Source organism: Myotis myotis, unplaced genomic scaffold, assembly GCF_014108235.1.
Source record: "Myotis myotis isolate mMyoMyo1 unplaced genomic scaffold, mMyoMyo1.p scaffold_m19_p_13, whole genome shotgun sequence".
Classification (NCBI taxonomy): Eukaryota; Metazoa; Chordata; class Mammalia; order Chiroptera; family Vespertilionidae; genus Myotis; species Myotis myotis.
Window position 1 is genome coordinate 23,594,317 of NW_023416317.1, and position 26,530 is coordinate 23,620,846.

Sequence of the window (26,530 nt, forward strand, 5' to 3'; positions counted from 1 at the left end):
AGCTTACCTTCCAGAGAGCAGGTGGTCAGAAAGAAGGCAGCCATTAAAGAGACAAGATGATCGGGCTCAGGGTCAGGGCCACAGAAACAGGAGCGAGTGGGGACTGCCTGGGGCAGGGAAGGCAGCTCTGCCGGAGATGCTGAGGAGGCGTTCGCACGCCCCGGGGCCAAATCCCAGCTTGCTCTTCCCCCGGACTCGGCCACCGGTTCAGTTACCAGAGATCTCTTGGGCAGCTGCCTTCCCTTCTCCGAGACGTGGTTTCATTAGACAAGGGAAGTGTCAATCTCAGTGACAAAGGCGTTGAGGCACACAGCGTGTCACCTGCAAGTGGGAGCCATTGTCCCTTTTGCTTAGTGACCGCTGAACACTCTGCTGAACGTCTCCCCTTCTCCACGCAGATCTGGGACATGAGTGACGACGAGACCGTGTGACCACCCTCAGTGGCCAACTGCTGCCTGCTGGGGAGCTCACAGTGGCCAGAGCAGGACTGCCACCTACGACCGGTGACTCTGGGCCCTGCATCCCCCCCACCTTTCGTTCCCTCCTCTCCATACCTTGAGGACTGCGGCCTTCCCTGCCCAGGAGCTTCTGGCGTTCTTCATTTCTGACTCATGACCCTGAGCTAAATAATAACCTTGGCACTGCCATCAACTGGGGCGAGGCTCCCTCCACGAGCAGTTCTTTTTTCTCGTCAGTGTTCGTTAGGCTCCCTAGGATCCTTTCCACCTTGGCCCCATGGGGTGGCAATGAGAACAGGCAGAGAGTTGCCCTAACAGACTAAATGGTCTCCTTCTAGAGACCACTGTGGGGCTGCACTGCAAACCCCATGCCTGCCCTCTACCACCCTCCCCAACCCTGGGTTCCTCGGTGGTGCCCAGCTGTGTCTGCCTCAGTCTGTGGCCAGGTGTCCAGCAGGTGGTGAGAGTTCAGATGGGTTCTGCCTGATCTTCTCTTTTATCCTGAGTCTGCACACCTATGGCACCCAGAGTGGGTATGGAAACTTCTCATCCTTGTGGTCTCATCTTTAATCTTAGGCCTGGAACCAAAGTCAAAATGGAGTCTGAAACTGACTCTAGTAAGAGTAGGATTTCTGGAGGTTAAGTTTTCAGTGAGGATTCTCAGAGAGTTAAAATTCCAGTTTTCTAGCCTATATGAGGCATAAACAGGGGCACCTCTGTAGACAGGTGCAGTGTTGCTAAGCACCTCCACCCTCCCTGGGCTTCACAGCAAAGCCCTGGTACTGTCACCCCAGGACCAAGGGTCAGATGAACAGTCCGTGGTTTAAGAGCACTTTATTATTGTTCTTAAGGCTACTTTTAAGTACAAAAAAAAGATGGCCTGCCAAACCTTTTTTTTCTTCTTCTTCTTCCAGGAAAAACAGGCCCCAGAGAATGGTATATTACAGATTTACAAACATGGAGAGAACTGTCAGCGCGCACTGCGGACGGCGTGGCTCTGTGAAGACCGCACCGTGCTCCTCCTGCAGCCGGGAGTATGTCCCTTCCCAGTGAATGTTTGGTTTCCTGCTTTCCCCTCTGCTGAGGCCCCTCTGGGTACTGCCTATCCCAGATAGGTCAGTGCGCAGGGACCCAGCTGCCACACCACTGTCCCTCCCCGAGCGGACAGCTGTCCGAGGAGCCGTTCTTCACAGAGCCCGCTGGCAGTGGGGTTGTTTCCTGTGGCGACGCTCAGTAGCCTGTAGCAGTAACAAACTAGTGGCTATTAAGGCAGATGCAGTGTTCTCATAGAATAACTGTGTTCCTGCACTTTTACAGACAAATCTACAACAAAAAAAAGATCAACTTTTTTTTTTCCAAACAAAAAATTATGAATGATTACAATAGGAAAGGGAAAAATTAAATAGCTACATATCATTAACAAATTAATTGTTCTTCAAAAAATACCTACAAATTTCTCTGTACATTCTTTACGCACAGCGTAATGATGGTCTTAAAGTTACCTATATAAAAAAAGTGTTCAACAATTTTTCCTACAGAAAATACAGGGGCCTGGATGCGAAAGCCTGGAAGCCCAGTTCAGTGGGAGTGAAATGTGTGCAGGGGCGAGAGGACAGGGCTTTCCTTTCGCCTTTTCAAAGGCCTGCAGCCACCCTGTGACCACAGCAAGAGCCAATCCTCCAACCTTTTCACCCAGTGCCAGTTTCCAAAAAGGACCAGCTCACCTGTAATTTCCTCATGCTGACAACCAGCCTGGAAGGCTCCTGTGAGTCCACAATGCCTTGCAGGTGAGGTGGTCATGCCAGCATCACCTGGCCAGGTGACTTCTCAAACCCTCCAGTGAGCGAGGCTGGAATGTAGCCCAGCGGAGGGGCAGGGGGATAGACACATGCGTTTACTGAAAAGAGGAGCAGCTGTTGAACATCCACAGCTGTGTCTGTCATGCTTTCTTCATCTAATTTCTAGTTAGTAGCTATTACTATAGCAAACGATAATAAATGCAGTAATAACTGTATAAAGTCAGAGGAATGTATACTGCCTTGGCCCCAGCGTACGAGGAAGCACACAAAATAGCATATCACAGATTGTCAGTAATCTGCTGTTCAGCCAAGGGAGAGTTAAAGGGGGCAGTTTCTGCACAGAAGAAAGTTGGAAGACACAACTCCCAACGCCCCCTGGGAGCTAGTAATAAGCAGACAGGGATGCAAAAAATAAATGATGCTGTCAGCCTGCAGCAAAAATTCCAGCATCCCACAACACGGCTGACCAGCGACTCGACTGCCCGTCCCAGGGCCTGCCAGGGGCCACCTGGCCCCCACTACTAGGGAGTAAGGTGAATATCAAATACAAATCTTAGAGTACAACTGTACCAGCAGTAAGTATATCTAGGACTGTAACTGACAAAAATAAACTAATTCTGAACAGAAGCTAGTAAGTATTAAGGTTTGTGTTTACTGTCTATACAATTAATAGAAACCAGCTATTTTTCTCCCTTAAAACATGCATCACATTTAAAGCACTACGGAACCCCAGCTCTAGCCTAACAAACTGCAGTGTTTAGGAAAAGTAAAATGCCCGTGATTGGTGGGATCTGCAGTCCAGTTGCAAGCACCTGAAATCTAGAGAGAAAGACCTATAACCGGTATGAGACTTCCCCTTCCAAAGCTGTTTAGTCTAAATTTTAAAAAAAACAACAAAAACACAAATGGTCAGAAATGTCATCCTTAAACCCTTTGTTTTTCAGCAGTTTGCCCTCAGAGTACTAGCATCTCACATAAAGTTGTCAAGCAGGCAACTCCAGTCCTCCTCCAATAGTGCAAATCAGACACAGGAGTCCTCTGCTCTCTTCAAGTAGACGCACACACACGTGAGCTGCACCGAACATGCCATGGAAGCTAAGCCGCACACACCCGGCCCCGAGAAGCACATGGAAAAGCACAAAGCGTTTGGGTCACCAATGTCATGGCTTGTGACTGAGAAAGTGCGCGCCATGGAGTCCCGACCCTGTCGGGCAGCAGACCTGCATCAGAGGTTTCTTTGGTAACTGAGGCAGGAAGTTAGGATGCTACATGAGACAGATGTTCCACACGCCGTTCCTACTATCATGTTGGAGGGCCCTGGCGTACGAATACCAAGCAAGCACAAAAACAGAACAAAAATCCCCGACATGGTTTTTGCAAATAAACCATCCCTTCCCTTCCCCCCACCCCACTCCCATGATATTTTTTTTTCCTGTTTTTTTTTTAAGCACTGACTGTTCAAAGCTCAGGCAAACCATGCAGATCGACGTCTTGCTGGAGGACGGTGCTCTCTTCAGGAGACCACAGAGGGGGAGTGACTGTGGCTGACCATGTGGGCAGAGGGGCTGGAAGGCTGGCCCCTACGCGAGGCCGACTCGGGGCTGCTGGATGCGCCGTCCTTGGCCGCCTTGATCTGAAGCCACGTATCTCCCAGGGCTTTGGCAAAGTGGTCGTCCACGGAGCCCGTGATGGACACCGAGTTGGGAGCCGGCTCAGGCTCCTTGTAGTTCTTGCCCAAGCTCCTGCGGAAATGCTCCTCCACCACGGGGTCACAGGTGGTGGTGGCAGCTGTGGGGGGGGGGGGGGGGACAGCGGTCAGGGCTGGGTCTGGGGCAGGGGCACGTCTCTGCACCTGTAACCTGGCGTTACGCCTGCCGCCCGGGGCTAGCTACTAGTTGAGAGAGAATGTGGCAGTAGGGGATGGTAGAGCCTATTTTTATCCCAACTAGAGAGAGAGCCTGCAGGTCAGGGCCAATGTGTGTCTTCCCTCCTTCCCACCCACGCCAGGCACAATGCTAGGAGCATATGTGCTCCAAAAATCCCACTTTTCCCATCTCAACTAGAAATCAGCTCCAGGACACCTAGAGGTTCCCGTCTACAGCATGAGATGGGAGGAAACGAACTCCACTTGAAGTCGTGTTGACTGAGGAAGCTGGGCCCCCTGGCCACCCCACTCCAGGGACACTTACAGCTCGGGGCCCTCCGGTAGCTGGCCGGCCCGGCCACGCAGCCGCTGTGCGCGATCGGACAGTGGGAGAGGTTGCAGTTGCGGGCGCTGGCGGAGGCGCAGGTGATCACTGAAGGCCGGTTCTGGAGAGAGGAGGGGGCTGGCGTCAGCTCAGGCTTGGGAACACAGAAGCGGTTCTGCTTCCCCAGCCCAAGCCCCCAGTCCTTTGACACCTGCCACAGCTCAAGCAGGGCGCACCCCTCCCACCCCACAGCTGGGCCCTTGACCTGCCTGAGAGCCAAGTGCCACCACCCCGGCACCCAAATCCCCCTTCTGTCCACCCCAGCTCCTGCATATGGGCCTCACCAGCACCATCCACCATTCTGCTGAGAGCCCTTCCTGACTGAGGACAAATCTAAGTCCAGCCCGTCTGCAGCCTCCTCCTTCAAAAGTGGAGTCAGTGCTAAGGGACAGCAGCGCGTCCAGAGGGAGGGTGTGTGAGGGGCCTCCGGTGCTCCTGCTGCACCTGCGGCTGAGGCCCCGCGTGGAGGCTCTGGGAGCAGCGAGCGGCCCTGCCTCCGCAGTCTGTGCCACTCTTTCCCAGAGGCTCTGAGTGGTCCCTGTGCCTTCCACACACTTGGTTTCTGCTTCGGCCAAAGTCAGCTCAAGTTGGTTTTTATTAGGACCACACAAATGGAGACGAATGCAGGAAACACGAGTGTATGAATTGCATGCACATCACCCCTCCCCCAATCCACTGCACCGATGCTTTCCTTCCCCAGGACAGCCACACTGCCTGGCAAGCTCCACTCCTCGAAAACCCCGCTCCAATACCATCACTGTCAAGCCTTTCAGGACCCCGCCCCACCCGATTCAGCAAGTAAAGCTGCCCTTCCAGGTGCACCCCGTATGCCACCAGCACCTGCCGCCGCCTCCAGACCACGCACACTTCAGAGCAGGGAGCACAGCGAGTTTCCGGATCCCCAGGCTGTGCTGCAGGATCTGGGGCAGAGCATCTGAACCGAACTGCGCTTCCTCAGGCTCCACCAGGGAAGGTCTCTCCTGTTAGCCCCAAGGGCAAGACAGACGAAGATGTGCACTGGGCTCCAAGAAGACCCGGGAGGAACTGGTTGAAGGGTCACCCCAAAGGGCCCAATGACAAGAGCAGTGTCGACGGGAGGGGACCGGGCTCGTCCACCCAGCTTTTCTTTCAGGAGTCCAGCAGCAGCCAGTACACAGATTCACACAAGGCTTCCCATCAACCTTCCCTCCATGGGCATGAACAAGGCTGACGAGGGGGGATACGCACAGTAACGACGACTCCAGAACCAGACTGTGATCAGCAGGGGTCGTCCAAGAGCAAAGAGATTTAGGAATTTCAGGTTTTTCCTCCGAGCCCTTTTCTGTGCCGCCTGCCTACAGACCCCCCCTCCCCACTCCCCCGCCCCCGATATATAAAACACCTGAATTTTGTACTCTCTCAAGATGGGTTTAAGAATTAGTTCTCCCATCTTCTTGTATTAGGCCTTCTCGAGCAATAAACATTTCCTTGCTCAAAAAAAAAAAAAAAAAAAAATGACAAAAACATGTTCTGGGATAAAAGATCTGGATCTACTAGAAACTGGGATTAAACATAAGGGTCCGGGCTTGGGTCTAACAAGAAATTACACCCCAGATGGGGCAAGACGTGGCTGAGCTGCAGCATGAGAAGGAAGAGTTTATAATTTTTACTAAAAGCATGACTCGTCAGCAATAGGGATGGAACCACCAGTCACAGCGTGGGGCAAAGAGGCCCAGGTGAGAGGTGGCTCTGCGGCCAGGCAGACCTGGGCGAGAGGCCCTCCTCGGGCAGGGCCTGCAGCAGGTGCTTCCTGCACTCGTGTTCCTGTAGGAAACCGCACGACCAGCACCTGACAAGGGACTGGAGCACCCACCTCCTGGGATGAAGGGTGTGAAAGCCTGGCCCATGGTCGCCTGTGGAGCCCTGCAGCTGGAGCCCACCTCTTGAAGGGTCTATTAAATCCCCGAGCCCATGATCGCTCCCCTTCCCTCTCGGGAACGTGCCGGCACCTCCATCTACGAGGTAGGGCTAAGGCAGGTTCATAAGGGGCCTTGCCCGTTGGCCAGGTTGGAAATCTGATCCAGGCTGGGGGCCAACTCTTAAGCCTGACTCATAAGATTCAAGTTGATCTCAGGGCTGTGGGCAGCCACGCTGGGCTGGCCATGTGCATCTCAGAGGAGAGGATACAGAGACCCAGACAGGCATGGGGCCAGGGGAGGAAGGGGAGTCCTGTGTCCTCTCCTGCCCTCCCAGGCAAGGGCCGGCCCTTCCTTCCTCAGCCTGGCTGTACCCATGACCCTCCCAGGAAAACTCCCTTCCTCTTGTGCAGAAAGTAGCTCTGACAGGTTTCTGTTCTTTGCAACCAGAATCCTGACCAACGCAAATGTCAGAAAGTAGGGATGTGTTTGGGGGAAGGGTCTTGAAAGATGAAAAAAGGCAAAGTGTCACAGAATGGATTTAGGAAGCTTAGACTAAAGGATGAAGCCGACATCCAGCCCGTATGCCGGTGCTGTCCAAAGGCGGGAAAGGCCATTCCAGGAGAGAACATGGCTCCTCCTAGCGGGGGTCACTCAGCTCCACTCAGCCCTTGTGCCCCCCACACTCCCCTCCGCTCTGGCTGCCCTAGGGAAAGAGCATCCATTTGAGAACAGTCGGATGCACACTGTGCCTTAGGTTTTAATATTTAACCTTATCCTGTCTCTCCTTGTTTGCTGTTGCCCTCAAGGCCACCCTCTCAGTAACTTTTGTACCTTTCTTTAGAACACTCCATATCCTCAGAGCTGCCTTTACCAAGCCATAAAGTGGGGTGACACTTTCTGCCGCCTCCCCAGACAAGCCTCTCTGGGAATTTTCCAGCCCCAGTTCCCAGAGTTGAGTCACACTTTCCAATGGAGGGAGGAACGCTTCCCGCACAGCCCGTCCTGCCTGCCACCCGCGCTCTGCTGCTCCAGAAGGCCCGCCTCACCTGCCTTTCCCTTGCTCAGAGCTGCAGGGGACACGCACGCCTCCCCACAGCAGCCATCCCGACTGCTCACAAATGAAACGGAGCTCCTGGACATGGGTGGATGCCTCTGAGCTGCTGGGAACAGGCACAGTGCCCCTCGTCTCTGTCCTCAGCTCAGCACCTGGCACAGGACTCAGTAAGTGTCCGAGCAGAAGCTCAGGCTGTGTCGGACCGTCCAGGAAGAGCTCGAGGAACGGTTGCTATGTGAACAAAACGTGCGGACCAGCAGTCAAGGTGGAAGGCAGACTGAGCTTAGGTCAGTGGCCACCATGTTGGGGAAGCCAGAGCCACTGTGCCCATCCCAGGAAAGCTGTTGGCTTGTTCAGTGGCCGCTGGCCAGGAATCCCATAGGAACAAGATGGGAACTCAAGGTTCTCACTCCTAGAAAACCTGCTTCCCAGCCCCACAGACAGCTGACCGGTGGGGGCCTCTGCTGGAGTGGGCAGCAGGCACACTTTAGGAGAGGGCTGGGGAGACCATGGTGAGCACAGCAGCCGTCACTCCATCCAGAAGTGCACTTTCCACACAGCAACTGCGACTGGGAACCAACCAGACGACCCTCAGAAGCCTCCACAGAAGCCGAGGGCAGGCAGGGCTACCAAGGGCCGGCCCTGCTCTCCAGGAGGCACTGGAGCTTCCTCCCCCGGCCGCCTCGCTCAGAGACGGGCTTTCCCGTGAACCCATACCCCTCCCTGAGGAACCCCTGCAGCAGTGGCTGTGGCCAGAGGGCTGCATTCCCTGGAGCCTAGAAATAATTCCTTCTATGCCAAACCACCTCCACTGTGGCCGTCGCCCTAGAAAGCCGGCCTCTGCTCACACATTTCCCGTCCTGGACCGTGAGCTCTTTTCGCTGGGATATGCCCTGTACACATCTCTGTATCTTCGGAGCTATGTGGAGTGCCTGAGGCGGGTCAGCCCCTAGTAATGTTCAATTAATGAAGGGCAGTGGTAACCTGGCTCCCTGTTCTTATAAGAACAAGTGGGTGTTTATTGGCACATTAATCGTTAAAACACCACAGTTCAGTTACTTGGTTACCTCGCTTCTCCAGACTAAAACTGAATGCCACGGTTTGCTTCACTGGCTTCCAGCACACTCCCTGCAGCCTAGTAGGTATCCACCAGTTTCGTTAAATGAATGAATGAAACACATGGGACAACGATGTCGGGCTCCAGGGAGGGAAGCATAGGCCCCAGTACCACCTCTCCTGGGCCTGCCCACAAGCAGTCGTCACTGACGAAACCAGAAACGTACCAGGCAGTGCTGGCTGGGCTGGGCTGGGCACAGCTGGCCAGGTGGAGCCGCTGTCAGAAGCCGGGCCTGGGGCAGTGAGAGGAGGGCCTCGGCGGTGTGCTGGAGGGACCCGTCGGCAAGTGGGAAGCTGGGGCCTGGCCGCCTCCCGCACACAGCACAGCCTCCACTCACGTCAGTCGGTCTCAGCAAGCACTGACTGAGGGGGACCTGCTATGTCACAGACCCCAGAGGTTCAGAGAGAAGGGCCATGGGCTCATGCAGTGATCCCAAATTCCAATGCTACTGCCTCCTTTTATTATGTATTTCCTCAGGGACCCCATTTTTAAGATTTTTTCCCTACCAGGCAAACTGTATTAAGCTATAATTTTCCTGAATGAAAAGCATCCCTATCTGCAAATCACAGGTTTCTGACCAGCACAAGCTAATAGCCATTGTGACCACTGACTTCCTAGGGTTCCAGCCCAAAGCGCTAATGATGGGCAAGCGTATGGTTGCCGTTAGGGCCATCACACTGATCCTAACAGAGACAGATCCACCAGAAAGACAGCTGAAAACACACCTAATCTAGACCAGCCTGGTCTGTGCAAAGAAACTAAACCCCAAAGACATTCAACACTTTGTCCACGGCAGTTAGTCCTAAGAGGTGAGGCCCAGCAGGTGCAGGGAGGCACTAAAATGTGAGGTGGTGTTTGGTAAAAGGATCCCTCCGGCTGTCGCTGCTGCGGCTCCCTTGGCCCCAGTGCAGAGCCAAGGCTGAGGGTGGACTTACCCACCATCTCTCCCCACTTTCCCCACAGCCTCTGCTTGGTGCTCTCCACCCAGCCCTTAGGCCCCAAGCCCTGAACCCACTGCTGGCCACCAGCCCAAACCTTGCTGCACTGACATACCTGCTGCCGCTCCACCGGGGTCAGCGTGGGCGAGATGCCCGCCGGCCTGCTGGCGTCCATGCTGTTCTTGGTCAGTGCAAGAGGCTGCTCCATGCTGAGGCTGGGGAGGGACGTGTACAGGTGGTTGCCGTGCAGGCTCACGGCGGGGGCCACGGCCCGCTCGATGGGGCTGCGGCTCCGCTCCCGGGGGTCTTTGCGGCAGTCTCCGTTGGCAGTCTTGTTCCTGAGGAAGAGGAATCACTCAGATGGGAATGCCTGCATCTTGTGAATGGCCACGTGCCAAGCAGTTCACACAGATTATTTCATTTACTTCTTCACCTTGCTGTGGGCAAGTATCGTATCAACACCACCCCAATTTTCTGAGGTTCAGGTCAAACAGCTCACCGACCAGGACGCTAACCTGGGTCGGGGTGACTGCAATGCCCCTCGGTGCCCGGGGCCTGCTCAGCAGTCTGTCCACGCAGGCCTTTCCACAAACACTCCACTTCCCCAGAGTCTAACGAACTACCCTGGGTGCTTGGAGCCATTTATAAGGATGAAGACCATAATGGTAACTCAGAGGAACCAAATGCCTCTGTGTGCCCGGTCCTGCCCCCTTCCCAGATGGCAGAACCAAGACTCAGAGCAGCCACGTCGCTGGGCCAAGGATGCTGGCCGAGAAGCAGTGGCGACTGCTCTGGCTCATGGTGTGCGCACCTACAGGCTTGTCTGAGCGTGGAGAGCCTGCACACAGCTAAAACCGGAGTTCACCAGCAAGCGCCTTCACATTCGGAAAGTCCACCGACTGGTGCTCAGAGGCCTCAGCGACATGCTGAGCGCCTGGCAGGTGCTGTGTGGAACGGGGACAGGATGGTCAACACCCCCTCCCCCGCAATCTGATGGATCGAGTCTAAGGCAACATCATATGTTGCAGCTGTTAGAAGATGACACAGCCAGGTAATGAATGGTAAGGCAGGGCTGACAGAGACCACAAATGCTGTTCCCGTCTCGGCCCTGGTCCCTCCTTCTCCTGTTTGCTCCAGGGGAGTCTCAGCCCCTTCAACCCACCATGTTCTCCTGCTGGCAGAGCAATCTTTTCTTCATGGTAAATGAGCGCGTCTTTTAACCAAGAATGTGGTGGATAATGACCTCAGTGACTTTAAGAAATGCAAATGTTCTCAGCGCTTGAAAGGAGTCATCCTCTTGCCTCAGCAGAGAAGAGGGGAAGAGGGGGTAGGGGACATAGCGATCTGGTTGCCCTCTGTACCCAGGATGCGTCCCGACTGGGAATCAAACCCGAGACCTTCCAGTGCACGGACTATGCTCCAACCAACTGAGCCACACCGTGTGGTCAGGCACAGACAACGTACTGTACAGCACGGCAGCCTGGGCTCGCACACCAAGAACCCAAAGGAGGAAGCAGCACAGCCCACTGCCGCCTCAACTGGCCGAATGTGATCAAACGATTTAGTGTTTTATACACACGGGGAGGAAGGGGGGAGAGAGGCAGGCATGCTGTTTTGTTTTTTGTTTTATTTTTTTAGAGAGATAGGAAGGGAGAGGGATAGAAGAGATAGAAACATCGATGAGAGAGAGAAACATTGATCAGCTATCTTTTGCATGAGCCCACAACCTGGGCAAGTGCCCTGACCAGGAATCGAACCTTGATCTCTTGGTTCCTGGGTCAATGCTCAACCATTGAGCCACACCGGCCGGGCCAGGCATGCTGTTTTAAACTTCAGAGTCACATGCATCCTTTATCCAGGTTTCCCAATGGTGACATCTGGTAAAACTACAGTATGATACAACCACGCTCCTGACACTGAGACAATCCGCCAAATCTTACTCAGATTTCCTGTTTTATCTGTATTCATTTCAGTGCTCCCTTTTTATAAGCAGATCCGACCGAACACATCAAGCCCTTAGTTGCACGTCAGTGGCCTCCTAGGCCTGTCTCACTCTGGTCCTGACCACGTTTCCATCCTGTCTGGGTTCCATGCCCACAAGCTCATGCTCAGTAGTTACAACAGTCTGCTTGCCATGTCTCTGACTGTATATATATGCCCCCTCCCCTGACACACACACACACGTGTATGTGCGCACACAGCCAAATTTGTCTGCAGCCTTCGTGCTATGCCCTGGATTCCAAAATGCCCCATGCAAACCTTTAATAGAGCCCCCAGCACACCATCAATGATTTCTTCACCATGTACACACTTCTTAAATGATGTGTCTAAGCACTAGGCCAGCCGTGGGCAAACTACCGCCCGCGGGCCGGATCCGGCCCGTTTGAAATGAATAAAACTATTGGAAAAAAAGACCGTACCCTTTTGTGTAATGATGTTTACTTTGAATTTATATTAGTTCACACAAACACTCCATCCATGCTTTTGTTCCGGCCCTCCGGTCCAGTTTAAGAACCCATCGTGGCCCTCGAGTCAAAAAGTTTGCCCACCCCTGCACTAGGCTGTATACCTAAAAACTAGTATAAAAGAGTGTTAAATGTCAACTGTAGTTGAAACTAAAATGTAAAAGTTTCCTTCTAAGTTTGGATAAGATAAAATTGTATGTTTCACAAGATATGTAAATTGCTTCCCTGACACAATCTTCTCTCCCGTCCCCAACCCCAAAAACGTAGTTCCTGACGGCCATTCAATGAACGAGGCCAACTCAGGGGACAGGTTAATGGGCTTCTCAGTCAGAATCATCCTGTCTGATTCAGGCTCCAGTATATGCAACCAGCGGTAACTGAGCTCCTGTTCTGTGACAGTTACAGAAGCAAGACAGCACTGTCGCCTGGGGGTGCAGGTGAGGGGGTGCGTGCCAGGGAGGCGGGCAGGAGGCTGGAGAGTCTCTGGGTGAAGAGGCCCAGGGTCAGTAACCACGTCCACGGGAAAGGGATGCCCGAAGGCAGCAGTGAGGTGTCCCAGGGCACACAGCCGACGGGGCAGTGCCACACCCGCAGCTGCCACCTGTGCTCTGTGCCCACACCGCGCGCGCGGGGGGGGGGGGGGGGGGGGGGACGTTGGGGGACGAAAACCAGAAACACGGTCAACCAAAAGCATGACGCAGTGGGGCATCACGGAGCAGACGACGCTGCGAAACACAGAAAGAAAACGTCTGAAGAACTCGCTGGTTAATTTTAGTAAAATTATACATTACTCACATTTCCAGCTCATTTTCCTAGTTCCTGGAGCTTAAAGACAGACATTGTTTTCCAGGCCCCCCTCCCATCCCCCCGAGTGAATCATACCCGGCTCCGCTGCTTCCCAGAGCATCATGTGCTCCCACGGCCAACAGACCCAAACCACACGCTTCCTGCCCGGGGGACCGGGTGGCCTCCGGGAAAACACGGCTGCGGCCCCGTTAGGGCCTGAAGGCTCATGGGTGGCTGGACACCCAGCACCGCAGTGTCACTGCGGCTCCAGGGCACCCTGCCCCTTCCTGGGGCCTCACACCCATCTGGGGGACCATCTCCACTGCCAACAGTTTTAGGAGAGAAAATGGGAAGCTGGGGGGTGGGGGGAGGGCAAAATAAAAAGGTGGGAAGAAAGAAAACCCCATTGCACTTCCCTCCATGACGGAGTGCTCCAGGGAATGCAGCCACAGGCTACCGCTCGGAGCTGAGAAAGCAGACATGTCTACAGCGTCTGGGGAAGGTCAACCACGCGTGAAGCTGAAAGACTCCACCGCATTGAAGTCTGCTGCCCCCACTGGACCCTCATGAGGAGGAGATTCCCGCCTTACACCCGGAGCTCTGGGTCTAAGCAAACCCACGGGAAGGTATTACAGCCTCAACATGCTCGGGCCTTGGTGGAATCCGTTAACTATGGACAGCTATTAGCCAAACCAACGTGAATCTGAATTTGTCCGACAGGGGAGGGTATGCATAGGAGAGGTTTCACTTAGTGCTTTCGAGGAAATATTCTGGGATCCCGTGGGTCCCGTGCGACAGGCACCTGGCAGTCTCAGGACAAGCAGGGGCCGGTCCAGCCCCACACCAGTCCCCGGATGCGCAGAACACCCATGAGATGACAGTGGTCCTGCCCGACCCCAGACCACGCCTGGCAGCGGTGAACGAAGGTCTGGGAGCAGGGGCCCTGGGCGGTCACCGCCGTGACAGTCCTCCCTCCAACCATCCCAGGCCCCTTCCTCCTCCCACGGCTTTCCTGGCACAGAACCTGCCTGTTGGGAACCTCAGGAGAGTCACCAACCTTCAGTCCAACACTGATAACATCAAAGTTCTTAAAGCACCTTTAATTTTTAAGAAGTCCCTCAGAGAATATACTTAATGCCACTGAAGTGTGGCTGAAAATGGCTAACATGTCATACTTTACCACAATTTAAAATAGTAACAATTTTTAAAATCTCTCTGTATGAAAGGCTAATATGCAAAGTGTCCCCTTAGGAGTTCGACCGGGAGACCAGGAGTTCGCTCGCTATGACGTGCGCTGACCACTAAGGGGCGGCGTGGAACGAAGGAAGGCCCCGGCCAGCAGCTGGAAGGGCCCAATCGGCCCTGATCGCCGGCTAGGCCTAGGGACCCGACCCTAGGCATCCCCATGGCCACTACTTATAGAGTCCTCAGGTTCATGATGTGCATCAGGTGGGTGCCCTGCCCAGGTTTACAGAAAAGAGGACCAAGGTGCAGAAAATGAACACTTAGCCTCAGATCCAGATGGAGGCAGGATGTCACCTGCCATTCAGCCAGTCTCACCTCAGGCCCTACGACAGCTCTGTATCACCCCCAAGCTTCCGGGAGGCCTTCCTGACACCCCAGACTGCAGGGATAGTTAACAGTGAGAACCTGGACGTGTCTGTGAAGGCACCAGCCCCCAAGGCACACCCGCAGTGAGCTGTGTCGCCGTACTGTCATCACCAGCCAGCTCCGGGGAGCTGTCCCCAGGGGCAGTCCAGCCACCCCAGCTGGACCAGATACCCTGGAGGCCCAGGTCTGCAAGCTCTGTCCCTCCCCAGTGCCGGGCACAAAACTGAGCACACAGCAGGTGTGTTCACAACTATTCCTTGACTACGTGAATTATTGAAGTACAGGTACTATGCTGGGCCCAGTTAACAGCCTCTGTGGTGAATGAAAAGGGAATTGAAGACATTTCAGAGGAAATTCTCAGCAGAAAAGACTTCTTTTTCTGAAAAAGCAGTGTTCAGGGAACATTTAAGCATTGGGCATCGGTGGTAGTGAGCTGTTTCCTCCCCCTTAACTACCTTCTCCAGCTTTTGTTTTCCTCCGCCCACTTCTCGATGTCCCCCAGCTTGTCCAACCTGCACACATCACCCCTTCCTTCTCCTTGTGAGCAGGACACTTCACTGCTGCTTGGCCAACCCAGAAGGTTCTTGGTTTGTCTCCAAGGCACCCTGGCCCAGTCTCATCCCTGCTCAGTACCCATTCGGACGGGATGTGGAGGGGGCAGCCCTGAGCACAGATGCCGACTGCATGTGGAGGTGCTGGGAAATGGCAGGCTGCGTGTCACGGGCAGAAGGCAGTTGGGAAACACTTGCATCCATGTGTCCCAAAGACACAGAGCCACCCAGGGTCAGCAGTGAAAAGGGGGAAGAGACTGCCTTTCCTTAAGGGCAGAGAAAGACGGTGTTGGGTAAGACAACTATCATGGCTTAATCTCAAATAATCCAGAAAACAGTCACACCTCACACCCTGCCACCATCAAAGGCTCAAGGGAACCCAACCTGAGTGTGAAGGACACTGCCACTGGCAAACACTGTTGCCACAGCTATCCCCCCACATCAGATGTCCCCCATTAACTCCCAGCAAAGGCAGCACCCGCTTCCTGCTAACTCAGATTTCAAAAAAATCAGCCACACGGAACTAAGCAACACCTCATTTGCTCAAACACGTGACATGACCTGCAGTCCCAGTGAGAAAAGCATGTACCATTGCAACATTGCCCTCAGAAAGCAGTGTCCAAAAGAAGAATGCAAAATACGTATCTTCACCCCCATTTTATAGATGAGTAAACTGAGGTTCCGAGAGGTTGAGTAACTTATCTGAAGTAAAAGGATTCTACTTTATGTGACTGGTTCCAAAGCCTTTCTTTTGCACCTTCCCCTCTCAAGAGAGAAGTTGAGAAAACTACAAAGACCTATGTACCTACCACCCAGAGCTGAGAAGTGAAACCGCACTATCCTGTCTGCTTCAGACCTTTTCTTTCCTCCTAAAGGAAAGACCAGCAGTGATCAAAGCAGAACAGGATGGAGACAGCCGCTGCCTCTTCTCCCTCCCCTCACCCCCAGGTGCACCTGCTGTCCAGTATTTGAGGATATTCTTCCTATATGTAAATCTATCTATAAATAACATGTAGCACATTTTAAATCCACGGTATCACACTGTATGCATTGCTTTACAACCATGCTTTCCCCCGCTCACCTGGTGTTGGGGCCCTACCCATGATCTGACTAGAGATCTAGTTTGTCCATCTTACTTTGCTGCTGTACAGTATTCCTTCCTATGAGCACCCCACAATTTACTTACACCCCCTCCCCAGTGAGGTATTTGGACAGTCTCTGGGTCCTTACTGTACACAGCCCCATGTTTATATCCCTGTGCCCGTCTCCTGCGCCTGCTGCAAGGTTTCTGAATGCCTCTTGGGTAGTTACCCAGAAGTTACCAGCGTGGCTGAGGATCTGTTCATACATGTGTCCGCCATTCTACTTTCTTCTCTGAATTACCTTTAACTTGTTATGGGTTGACCTATGTCCCCCCAAAGATGTTGAAGTCCTAACGTCCTGCCTACAGATGGGATCTTATTGGTAAGCAGAGTCACTGCAGATAATGAGGTGAAGATGAGGTCATTCGGGTAGACCCTCCTCCAATAGGATCGGTGTCCTTATGAAGAGCAGACCTTTGGACAGAGTGACAGGCATGTGCAGAGGAAAGAGGATGTGAGGACATGGGGAGGATGCTATTGTTAAGCCAAGGATGGCCTGAGGCCACCAGAAGGCGAGGCCTGAGCAGAGACTTCCCTCAGCCCTGGGGGAAACCAACCTGCTGACACCCTGACCCAGGCCCCAGCCCCAGAGCTGAGAGACAACACCTTCCTGTTTAAACCACTCACACTGTGGTGCCTGGTCACGGGAGACCTAGAAAACTAATACAATTTCCATGGCCTTTTTTTTTTTAAACCCCATTGCTGTGTACCTTGTTGGATATTGTCCACACCCATGTTTTTTCTACTGTATTTGTATTAATCCTGCCCCACCCCCACCCCCCACCAAAACTGTTTCAAGTTTCTTCTGGACATTTTTCAACAAGGTCCCTAAGACCCACTGGCCCTCAGGGGTGCAAGCCTGCCATGGTGAGGCACAGTTACGCACCCAGGGAAGACAACAGGAGTAGAGACCAGTGTGTGAGGCCTGGTCTGCCAATCAGACGCTGGAGGGCCAGCTGCCACCCACCCCCCAACTTCTCCTGCAAGTGCAATGCAGAAGCCAGGAAAAGGCATCCCAGCGCTCCCTACACACAGAAAGCAGCTTGTCGGCCAAGTTATCCTCCAAAACCTTTGACTTAAGAACATTTTGGATGCATGAGTGAGTGAATGAATGAATGAACGGGCAGATTTTTTATTATTATTCCTGCACCTGTGGGCCCATTGATAACAAATACTCCGAGACCACAGCCCAACTGAGTACTGACCACCGCATTCATTCAGTGCTTGGACCAAACCTCGGAAGTGCCCGCCACCATTCCCGTGGTGCATGGAGGGAAGGGGACCCAGACACTCAGCCCAGAGTCAAGTGGCTGGTAGGTGATGGGGTGGGGCCTCAAATCATGCCAGCCCTTCCTCTTCTGCCGAAATTACCTGCAATGGTTTCAGAAGCAGCACATTTCTGCGGGGCTGGAGGGCGAATCGACAAGACAGGACAGTAAGAGGAACCGCACAGGTTATGTGGCCTCCTCTCTGTACCTGAGTCAAGGGTTTCCAATGAACGCGCTCTCCAGAGTGAGTGGCCCTGACGGAGCATAGTCCACGCAGCCTCCAGCCTTGAGAAACCTCACCTCCCGCGTCCCTCCTGCAGTTCGGCCCTAACCAGCGTGTGTGATGTGCTCCCAGCACACCTGTCATCCTTCCCGAGACTGGAAAGAGCTCCAGGGGGAGGGGTCTCCGCTTTCCTCCAACACAATTACCGCGTGGATGTGCTCGAGGAACCAGGGGCGCCCAGGAGCCCAGGCCCGCCATCGGGAGCCACAGGTGGGCACTCAGGCAAAGCTCTAGGTAACCCAAACGTGAGCCTGGGAGATAGGGCGCTGTGACACGATTTTAGTTAGCAACTCGCCTGAAACAAGTATCCTTTCCCGTCTCAGAGCCTCGGGCTCCTTACCGCCTGCACTATTTGCCTTGCGAAGCGGTGGCTGCCAGAACAGGCCTCCGTGGGCCGGTTCCTTTCTGTGCCCGGTTTCCTCCCTTGGTTACCGGGCGGTCATTCTTGGAGTAACTGCCTGCCATCTGCTGGGATCCCTTACCTCCCCCTTCCCCTCACCGTGGGCCTAAAAGCCAGGCAACTGGGTCTGCTGGAAGGATGTGTAAAGGGAGAGTCCCCAGGGCCGCGTGAGTGCGGTGCCCGCATCTCCGGCATCCAGACATCGTATTTCCTCGGGAAAGCAGGGCTTCCCGGCCGGCCCCTACCCAGGAGCAAGACCCGCCCGCACTGTCAGCCTCAGAGCAGAGCAGAGCTCCTACACGCTGCGGGGAGACTCACATTTCTGCATTGCTCAACTCTAAGTAAAAAAAAAATGTTTAACCAGTTTTCTTTGACTACAACTGTCTGCACATGTTTTCCATCATTAGCTGAGACAAGAGGAAAAAGTAAAGTCTGAGAAACGAGGTCAACCCCGAGAACAGGATTGGAAAAGCATCTGGTCTGCCCCCATGTTAGCACCTGCGACCACGAAGGCAGGGGGCTCCCCCGTGGGCCGGGCCGGGACTTGCTACAAACGGGCGGGCACCCTCGTGTGCACCACACACCGCACGCCCACATGCGCCCACTCAGAGTCTTCACATGAATGGAGATGTTGCTGAGACGCAGCAAATACAAGTTAATTTAAAATTCCTACTGCTACTAAATGTGTGATCATTTCTGTCACTAGGTATCCTCTCAGTAAGCGATGTAACAAATACAGCCACCATCATACTGTGGGCATTAACGAGAGTCGCTGCACCACAGGAGGGATGGAAGCATGACATCTTCCTTCTGTAACTCAGCTACAATGTCTGCGGTGGGCAGGGACCTTCTCTGCACACAACAGACATACCAACATGGCGATACTCCGCTTGGCTATCCTTTAAGGACCACATGATACACCTGGGATGAGGAAGGACGGAAGCGAGGGATTCGCCCAATGAGACCGCCCGCCGTGCGGAGCCAGCTTTTAAATGCAGTGTCTGCACCAGCTTTGCTGGGGTGACCAGAAGCTCAGTCCTTCCTGCTGTGCCCCCATTCCCTCCCCCCGCCCCACACACACTCACACGCCCTTGTGCTAGCGAAGTGTGGAACCCGCTGCTCAGGAAGCACACGATGGAACTCACTCCCTCCCTCAATCATCCACCAACCAGCCCGCGACTCCGAAAGAACGGGCGTTACTTTCCAGACAGGCCTGGAGTGAAGCAAACCAGGGAAGGGGATGCTACGCACAGCGCACTGCCCAGACGTTTCCACAGTCAGGGTCCGCCATGGTGCCTGGCACACAGGAACCACTTTATGTCTGAACCAACCAAAAGCAAACCAGTTCTGGGGAGAAACCAGCACCAACCGGTCTGAGTTAGACAGAGGCACTCATGAAGCTCCCGGGCAGCACCTGGCCAAGGGTGACCGAGGAACCACCCAGCCATGCAACCCCCCAGTCGTCATTTCCGCTGCATTCTTCTGGTCTGCTGCCGAGCCAACTTTCGTAATTCCATTCCAATGCTTCTGATGGCTCACTCTTAGCTTTCACTCCACATTTCGCAGCAAACTGCTGGAAAACATTATAAAACCGTCAAGGTTGGGTGCTTTGTCCTCCTCACAGGAAGAGTTTCCTGGTGAAATGGCGGTGAATAAAGGGAGGGATGCTACACGCACGGCACTTACTTCCTCCCTAAGCAACTCACTCAACTATTGAACCTTCAATAAAAGTTCTTCCTCATAATGCATAAAACCTGCTTTCCTGTGGGATTCTTGGTTCAAAGTGTAGTCCTTTGGGAAAATCTCAATGAAATCCATTTCTTCTTCCAACTACTAGCCAACTGCTTCTATGTCAGCTCTGCCATGCCCAGAATTCTCTTCACCAAACGAGAATCCCTCCAAATAACCCCAATACCAGACCCCCTCCACCCCGTCCTGCCACCCACTTCCTCGTGGTCTCCAAATTAATATTCATCTCCAGATGCAATGTAAAGAACAGCGCACACAAGAAAAGATCACTCCCTTCCATTTATGGTAGCTTATTTCTGAACCAAAAACCAGGGCATAGGCAAGCACTAAAATAATCGGAATAGAACATTCGAAATCAGGATTATTCCAGGACCTGCAGTCAACTGTGACCCCACCGTCCACAGCACCCCTCGAGATGCCAACCGTGACTTCTGCAGCCTGTCACACAGTAGGTGTGGCCACCTGAGATCCCCCTGCTTGGCTTTTTTCTTTTAATTCCACTGTATCTGTGACCCCCGTACTGGCTGGAGATATAGATGAGTTACTGCATAGATCTGCATCACACATGCATGCATATCAGAGACACACTATCAAATTTCCTTCCTGTGATATTTACTGTATTGCAATTCCCTCCTCCCTCACTTCTTCCCCTCCCCCCTCCCTGTACTAAATGTGTGGTCATTTCTGTCACTAGGTATCCTCTCAATAAGCGATGTAACAAATACAACCACCATCATACTGTGGGCATTAACGAGAGTCACTGCACCAGAAGAGGGATGGAAGCATGACATCTTCCTTCTGTAACTCAGCTACAATGTCTGCGGTGGGCAGGGACCTTCTCTGCACAACAGACATACCAACATGGCGATACTCCGCTTGGCTATCCTTTAAGGACCACATGATACACCACAATCCCATTTCTATACCTGAGGGCAAGCAGGCACCCCCACCACCACCACGGGGGTGATAACCAAATTGTTTTGTGGACTTATTGATATTAGAGGCTAACCTCTAACTCAGTACATTTACTCAACACTAAACAACAATTAGAAAGCCAGTTTTCCTTTTAGAACTGCCCACCTACCCTGACTAGCATCAGAAACTTGGCAGGCAAAATTAAATTATTGAGTTAAGTGATAATTATACTAAAACGTTTGTGAGTATAGTATTGAGTATATAGTATTGAGTTAAATGGCCATCTAACAAAAGATATCGAGGCATCTGCCAAATAGTTTTTAAAATAGTTATCACAATATTAAATTAACTTCTGTAATTATTAATTATAAAATTGTTATTAAAGGGCCTTCCACCCGGAGGAAATCATGTAGTGCACTACTTTCCTCTGAGCTGAACCCCATCTTTCCAAACGCTAGTGCAGCGGTTCTCAACCTGTGGGTCGCGACCCCTTTGGCGGTCGAACGACCCTTTCACAGGGGTCGCCTAAGACTATCCTGCATATCAGATATTTACATTACGATTCATAACAGTAGCAACATTAGAGTTATGCAGTAGCAACGAAAATAATTTTATGGTTGGGTCACAACATGAGGAACTGTATTTAAAGGGCCAGAAGGTTGAGAACCACTGCACTAGTGGAAAAGGTGGCTAAGGCATTTTTTTCTTTACTTAGATTGCATTATAGGCGCTGATTTGAATTAAAGACTATTTCAAGGACCCCCAGGTGGTCAAAAAAGCTCCTAACATATCGACAACTGACACAAATTACTAATCAATTTCTATTCCTAAAGCAAAGTTCCAAGGGACCTAAAAAAAAATAATGCTGATGGCCTACTTCATTTTTCTCTGAGTTATAAAATCCATTTCTTTACAATTCTCATTTTCAAATTCTTCACAGGACTCAGAACTGGCTTTCCCTAAGCTGTCTGCTTAGCTTCACTGTAATATCTCTAACGTCGAAGTGGCCCCCGACTATTAAAATCATGTTTAGTCCAAAACTTGGAACCCTGAAAATGAGAAAAGGAACCCGGGGATTCCACTCAACACTGAAATGGCATTTCCCCGCCCCCACCCCCAAACTCTTGAGTTGGGCAATTCTAAAAATGCCTTTAGAAAATCCACAACGACCATCCCCCAACACTCCCAATGGCACACACTTTCCTTTTCATGAGCAAGGACTTCCAAAACCAAATGGTGACAGTGAACCCTAACTACCCTTTAAATTAAAATTACCGCCCCCAAGAGTCATCACCCTGTGACTGCACTATTAGGCACCAAATATCACATCCTGGGAGAGAGGAACTTCTGTCCTCCAAACTGCTCACTTCCTCCCAGCTTGAGGATGGACCACAAAGGCTAAACCCTGCTTTCCATTCTTTTGGGTAATAGACTCATTATTGTTTGTCAGCTGAACTAAATAAAGTTAATCATTAGTCCTAAGAAGGTATTTTAATTTACAGTGGTACAATAAACATAAAATTCATCATTTTAGTCATTTTAAGTGTACAGTTCGGCAGCATTAAATACATTCACACTGTTGTACAAGCTTCTAAACTCCTGTTTCCCCTCCCCGAGCCCCTGGCAACCACCATTCTACTTTCTCTTTCTATGCGTTTGACCCCTCACGAAGTGCAATCATACACGATTTGTCCTTCACTTATCACCACACCCTCGGGGTTTATCCATGCTACAGCTCGGGCCGGAGTGTTGTTCCTTCTTAAAGGCTGAGGAATGGTGCGCTGTGTGTACCAACTACATGGTGTGTATCTGGATGTAGTGATGGACACCTGGGCTGCTTCCACCCTTTGGCTTCTGTGAATGCTGCTGCTATGAACGGGGGTGTGCAAGTATCTCTTTGCTGCTGTCCATTCTTTTGGGTATCTATACCCATAACCACACTTGCTGGGTCATACGGTAATTCTATGCTTACTTTTTAGTCCTTAGATGTTTTGACACATCAGTGGTGGTAAAGCAGGTTGGAGCAGGGTGCCGTTTTCAAGATGTTTGTCCCTCTCTACCAGCGAGAAATAAGAGGTTTCCGAAAGGTTGGGTCTGACCCACCACCACAACAAAATGCAAGTCTTTGTAAACACAGCCCAAGTGGCTCACGAGAGAAATGCTCATGGACAATGTAAACATTTGACATAAAAGTTAAATAAACAAAACGCATCCATCGCCAGTTCACTAAATTCGGCAAACACAGGCACACGGTCCATGAGGCGGCAATCAACAGTGAGCGTGGTGGAGACTCACAAGCTACACACATATTTGTGGTTCTCATTTCTCACCATGGGCCTTTAAAAATTACTTCGAGTCATCAAGGATGGCTAATGTTAATAATATGTAAGTAATAACTACCATTCGTATAACATTAGCGGACAGTTTTACACAAAGTGCTTTGCACATATATTATCGCCAGCAGATCTTCAATCTGCAACTCCTCTGTGCTGTCCAGAAAACGTGTTTCTCAGATGATGGGACTGAAAGCCTGCCGTACCGATCTGTGCAGACAGGTGAGACATAGCTCCCGCGGTCCGTTACTTGGCTCTCCATTTTACCCTCAGCTTCACTGCAGAGCGAGGAGGGGAGGAAAAGGGCGGAGGGGTGGCTGCTCTGCGGAGTCACTTTACAAGTTCCCGAGAGAGTAAACAAAAGCACTCATTTTCTATTAAACGTGAAGGATCTCTCGGTGTCTAATGGATCTTGTGCGCTCAGACAGCTCAGAAGAGGGACTCAAGTAAAATTTCCATGGAGGGAAGTGGTCAAATAGCTGAGGTCAAAACCTCTAGACTGCAATTGTGGCCAAGTGCTTTTATTTCCCTTGTAATTTTCTTTAAGAATAAATGCTAAACCTAAAACATACCCTCTTTTGGAGGGGATCCTGGGAGCTAAACTCAGTGGGAAGAAAAGGCACCCTCTACGCCCCAAATCAGCAACCACTCAAGCCAGGCGCCACTGTCTAGAGGTGATCACATGATAGCCCAGCCTGGCAATCACATGTCAGCCATCACCTGAAACTTGGTTCCTTTCAGCCCATTAAGGAAACAATTACCAGTGTGCACGAACCCCAGCAGCTCACACGTGCCATCGGCGGCCAGCCTGCAGCCCCGTGCACAGCCCTCTCTCCCCGTGCAGTCCCCTCTCGGAAGAACCTGTACCTGACACGGGATCTGATTGGGACAAGGTGCCATTCGGCGCGGGGTGAGGGATGAGAGGGAAAATCACTGCTGTCCCTTCTGAGCAAAATCAACTCTACCTCTCCCAGCACTTGCTGCCTCACAGTTTAAATTAATTACAGCTGAAAATACAGGGTTGCCATCTGGTTTGAAAAAGCAAGGATAAGGGAATAAAATGAAAGGGTTTTTGGTACTAACCTCACTTTAATCATTGCCAAAGAGCATGAAGACAGCCCAGCGTCCTCCCACAAGAAAGCCTTGGGCCTCACAAACTTGGCAAGCAGTCCCAGGCACAAAACTGGAGAGGCGGACGCCTGTCAGAATAAAAGTCCCCGGCCGGAGGGAGCCGTGCAAGGTAAGGGGCCCGCCTGCCCCGGGCTGCAGGAGAAGTTTCCTCTGGGTCCTGGGATAGGTTAGCAACTCCTGGGAGGGTTTATTTACAGAGGGTGACTTGCCAAAAAACGTTACACGCATCATTACAGTTCCATTTTGTGAGAAAATAGGTCTGCTGTCAGAATTATAGTATGTGATTTCCCCTTTCTTTGTTTCTCCATCTTGCATAACATAAGGCTTTTATAAAACTCCAAAATTAAGGCTGAACAAAACACCTGAGAGGCAGGCTGCTGGGGAAGGCAGCCAGCTCGGCCGGAACAATGCATGCAGCTCCGCGGTACCCTCGCCACCGGCCCCTGCAGAAGGAATGTCAAAAATCCCTCTTTTTCCTCCGCTGCAGCCACAACTACAGTCTCCCTTGTGTTTTGTAGGGAGCAGCTTCCTGCTGCTTTCCTCCCACCAGCAGAATCCTGGATGAGAGGCGCTTTTCTGTTTGGATTCTTGGGCTGCAGAAAATGCTGCTGCAGGGCTAGGGAAGGCGAGGTACCACAGCGACCCTTGGTCTGGCGTGGTGGGCTGAAGGTGGGCGCAAGAAAACGCGAGTCTGCAGCTTCCTTAACCGCTTCCCTGCGTCAACCAGCCCACAGAAGTGGAGCATCCGTCAGATTCTCCGTCCGGTTAAGTTAACGTTTCACGGCCTGCTGCTGAGTCCTTTTCGACCCAGAGGAGTTTTGCAAATAAAACCTATTACGCACCTGAGTCCAGGTGCTTTCAGAAAGTAACACCCACCAAGGCCCAGCGGTGTTTCCTGAAATAAACCCTGATCAACCAGTCACAGTCTTTATAAACCAGAGATTGGAATTGTAACAGAGAAGATGACGGAGACAAGCATTTCTATTCTGGGGGAAAACACGTTTTCAAACCAAAAAATGATGCGAAAGTTGTCCAAACCCTGCCTGGACGGAATCACTGTCTATAGCAACAGTGTCCATAACACTCGCAATCTCAGGAGTGTAGCTTTCGAGTAAATGGCACATCTGTCAAACCACAGGAAACATCTGGCAAAATGGTTAAATAAAAACAGAATTTCAGCTTTTGATTTCACAGCTTGCTTACAGTACCCAACAAGAGACTATTAAAACAAATACCCAAAGCTTTCTGACTGCTCACCGTGCTCAGCGTGATAGTGAAACAGCCATGTCCCTGAGTGGGAGGGGGGAGAGAAAGCAGACAAGCCAGGAAAGGCCAGCTGCAATCCTATTGTTTTCCTGTGGAGGCGGCAGGGCCCCTGTTCTCACGGGGACTGTGGCCACAGCCTTCTGAGGGCCAACCCCAGAAACTTCCTCAGGGCCTGTGGTCCGCAAACTGTAGCTCGAGAGCCACATGCAGCTCTTTGGCCCCTTGAATGTGGCTCTTCCTAAGCCTTAGGGGTACCCTAATTAAGTTAATAACAATGTACCTACCTATATAGTTTAAGTTTAAAAAATTTGGCTCTCAAAAGAAATTTCAATCGTCGTACTGTTGATATTTGGCTCTGTTGACTAATGAGTTTGCCGACCACTGCTCAGGGCTGACTCCTTCGCACACACCCACATCCCCCAGTGCCATCAACCAAGCAGGCACTCAGGAAATGATGGGTAAATGAACTCATGAAGATACAAACAATGCGTTCTCTTCATTCCACAGCAAACATGCAGTGAGCACATACGGTCATCCTGCCATCAACACACAGCCTAGATATGTGTCACAAGCTCCTAGCCGACACTTCTGGTCCCTGCGAGCACTTAAGAAGCCTTTTCCTTTAAAGAAAAGATTGAATGATTTAACCAATGCCAAATTTTTAAAAATGTGTATCTCAAAAGCATAGTAAAGTTGAAAAGCAAATAAATTAGGAAACTGGTTATTTTCCTAACATCTGAGAGAGGATCCTTAACACGTAGAGTGGTGACATATTAATAGAAAGAAGATGGAACACCGTATTTTTTTGTTTTTTAGGAAGAGATATAAACAGTCACAAAAGAAGAAAACCAAATGGCCAATAAGTATGAAAAGATCGCTCAAGTTCCCTACTAGCAGAAAGGGGGGAAAAGGCAAGTTATCACACAATGATTCTCCTATGAAACTTGCAAAGATTAAACACACATGATAACAGCCACCTTTCTGATGATGTAGGGCGACGGGCACGTGCTTACAGTGGCTGGTGGGAACGTGAATCAGTAAACCTACTAGATACCAAGTGGCAGAAAGCACAAATGGGTGCCCTCTGACTCAGGAATTCCACTTCCAGGAACATGGG

General features: G+C 51.7%; 2 protein-coding genes across 9 annotated transcripts in view; one reads left to right on the forward strand and one right to left on the reverse strand.

Moving 5' to 3' along the window:
- Nucleotides 1-2,881, forward strand: part of ATG7 (autophagy related 7) — a 252,756-nt gene extending 249,875 nt beyond the window's left edge. For both annotated transcript variants that reach the window (XR_004971512.1, XM_036332191.1), the window contains one exon: nt 399-2,881. Coding sequence is in view for 1 of the 2 variants with exons in the window: in XM_036332191.1 (XP_036188084.1) it covers nt 399-431 (33 nt within the window). In the remaining variant the exon portion in view is untranslated. The remainder of the gene's footprint in view (nt 1-398) is intronic.
- Nucleotides 1,277-26,530, reverse strand: part of VGLL4 (vestigial like family member 4) — a 146,212-nt gene continuing 120,958 nt past the window's right edge. For all 7 annotated transcript variants that reach the window (XM_036332202.1, XM_036332198.1, XM_036332200.1 and 4 more), the window contains 3 exons: nt 9,629-9,851; nt 4,447-4,567; nt 1,277-4,045 (listed from right to left, as the gene is read on the reverse strand). In XM_036332202.1, the coding sequence (XP_036188095.1) occupies nt 3,771-4,045; nt 4,447-4,567; nt 9,629-9,851 (619 nt within the window). In that variant the 3' untranslated portion in view covers nt 1,277-3,770. The remainder of the gene's footprint in view (nt 4,046-4,446; nt 4,568-9,628; nt 9,852-26,530) is intronic.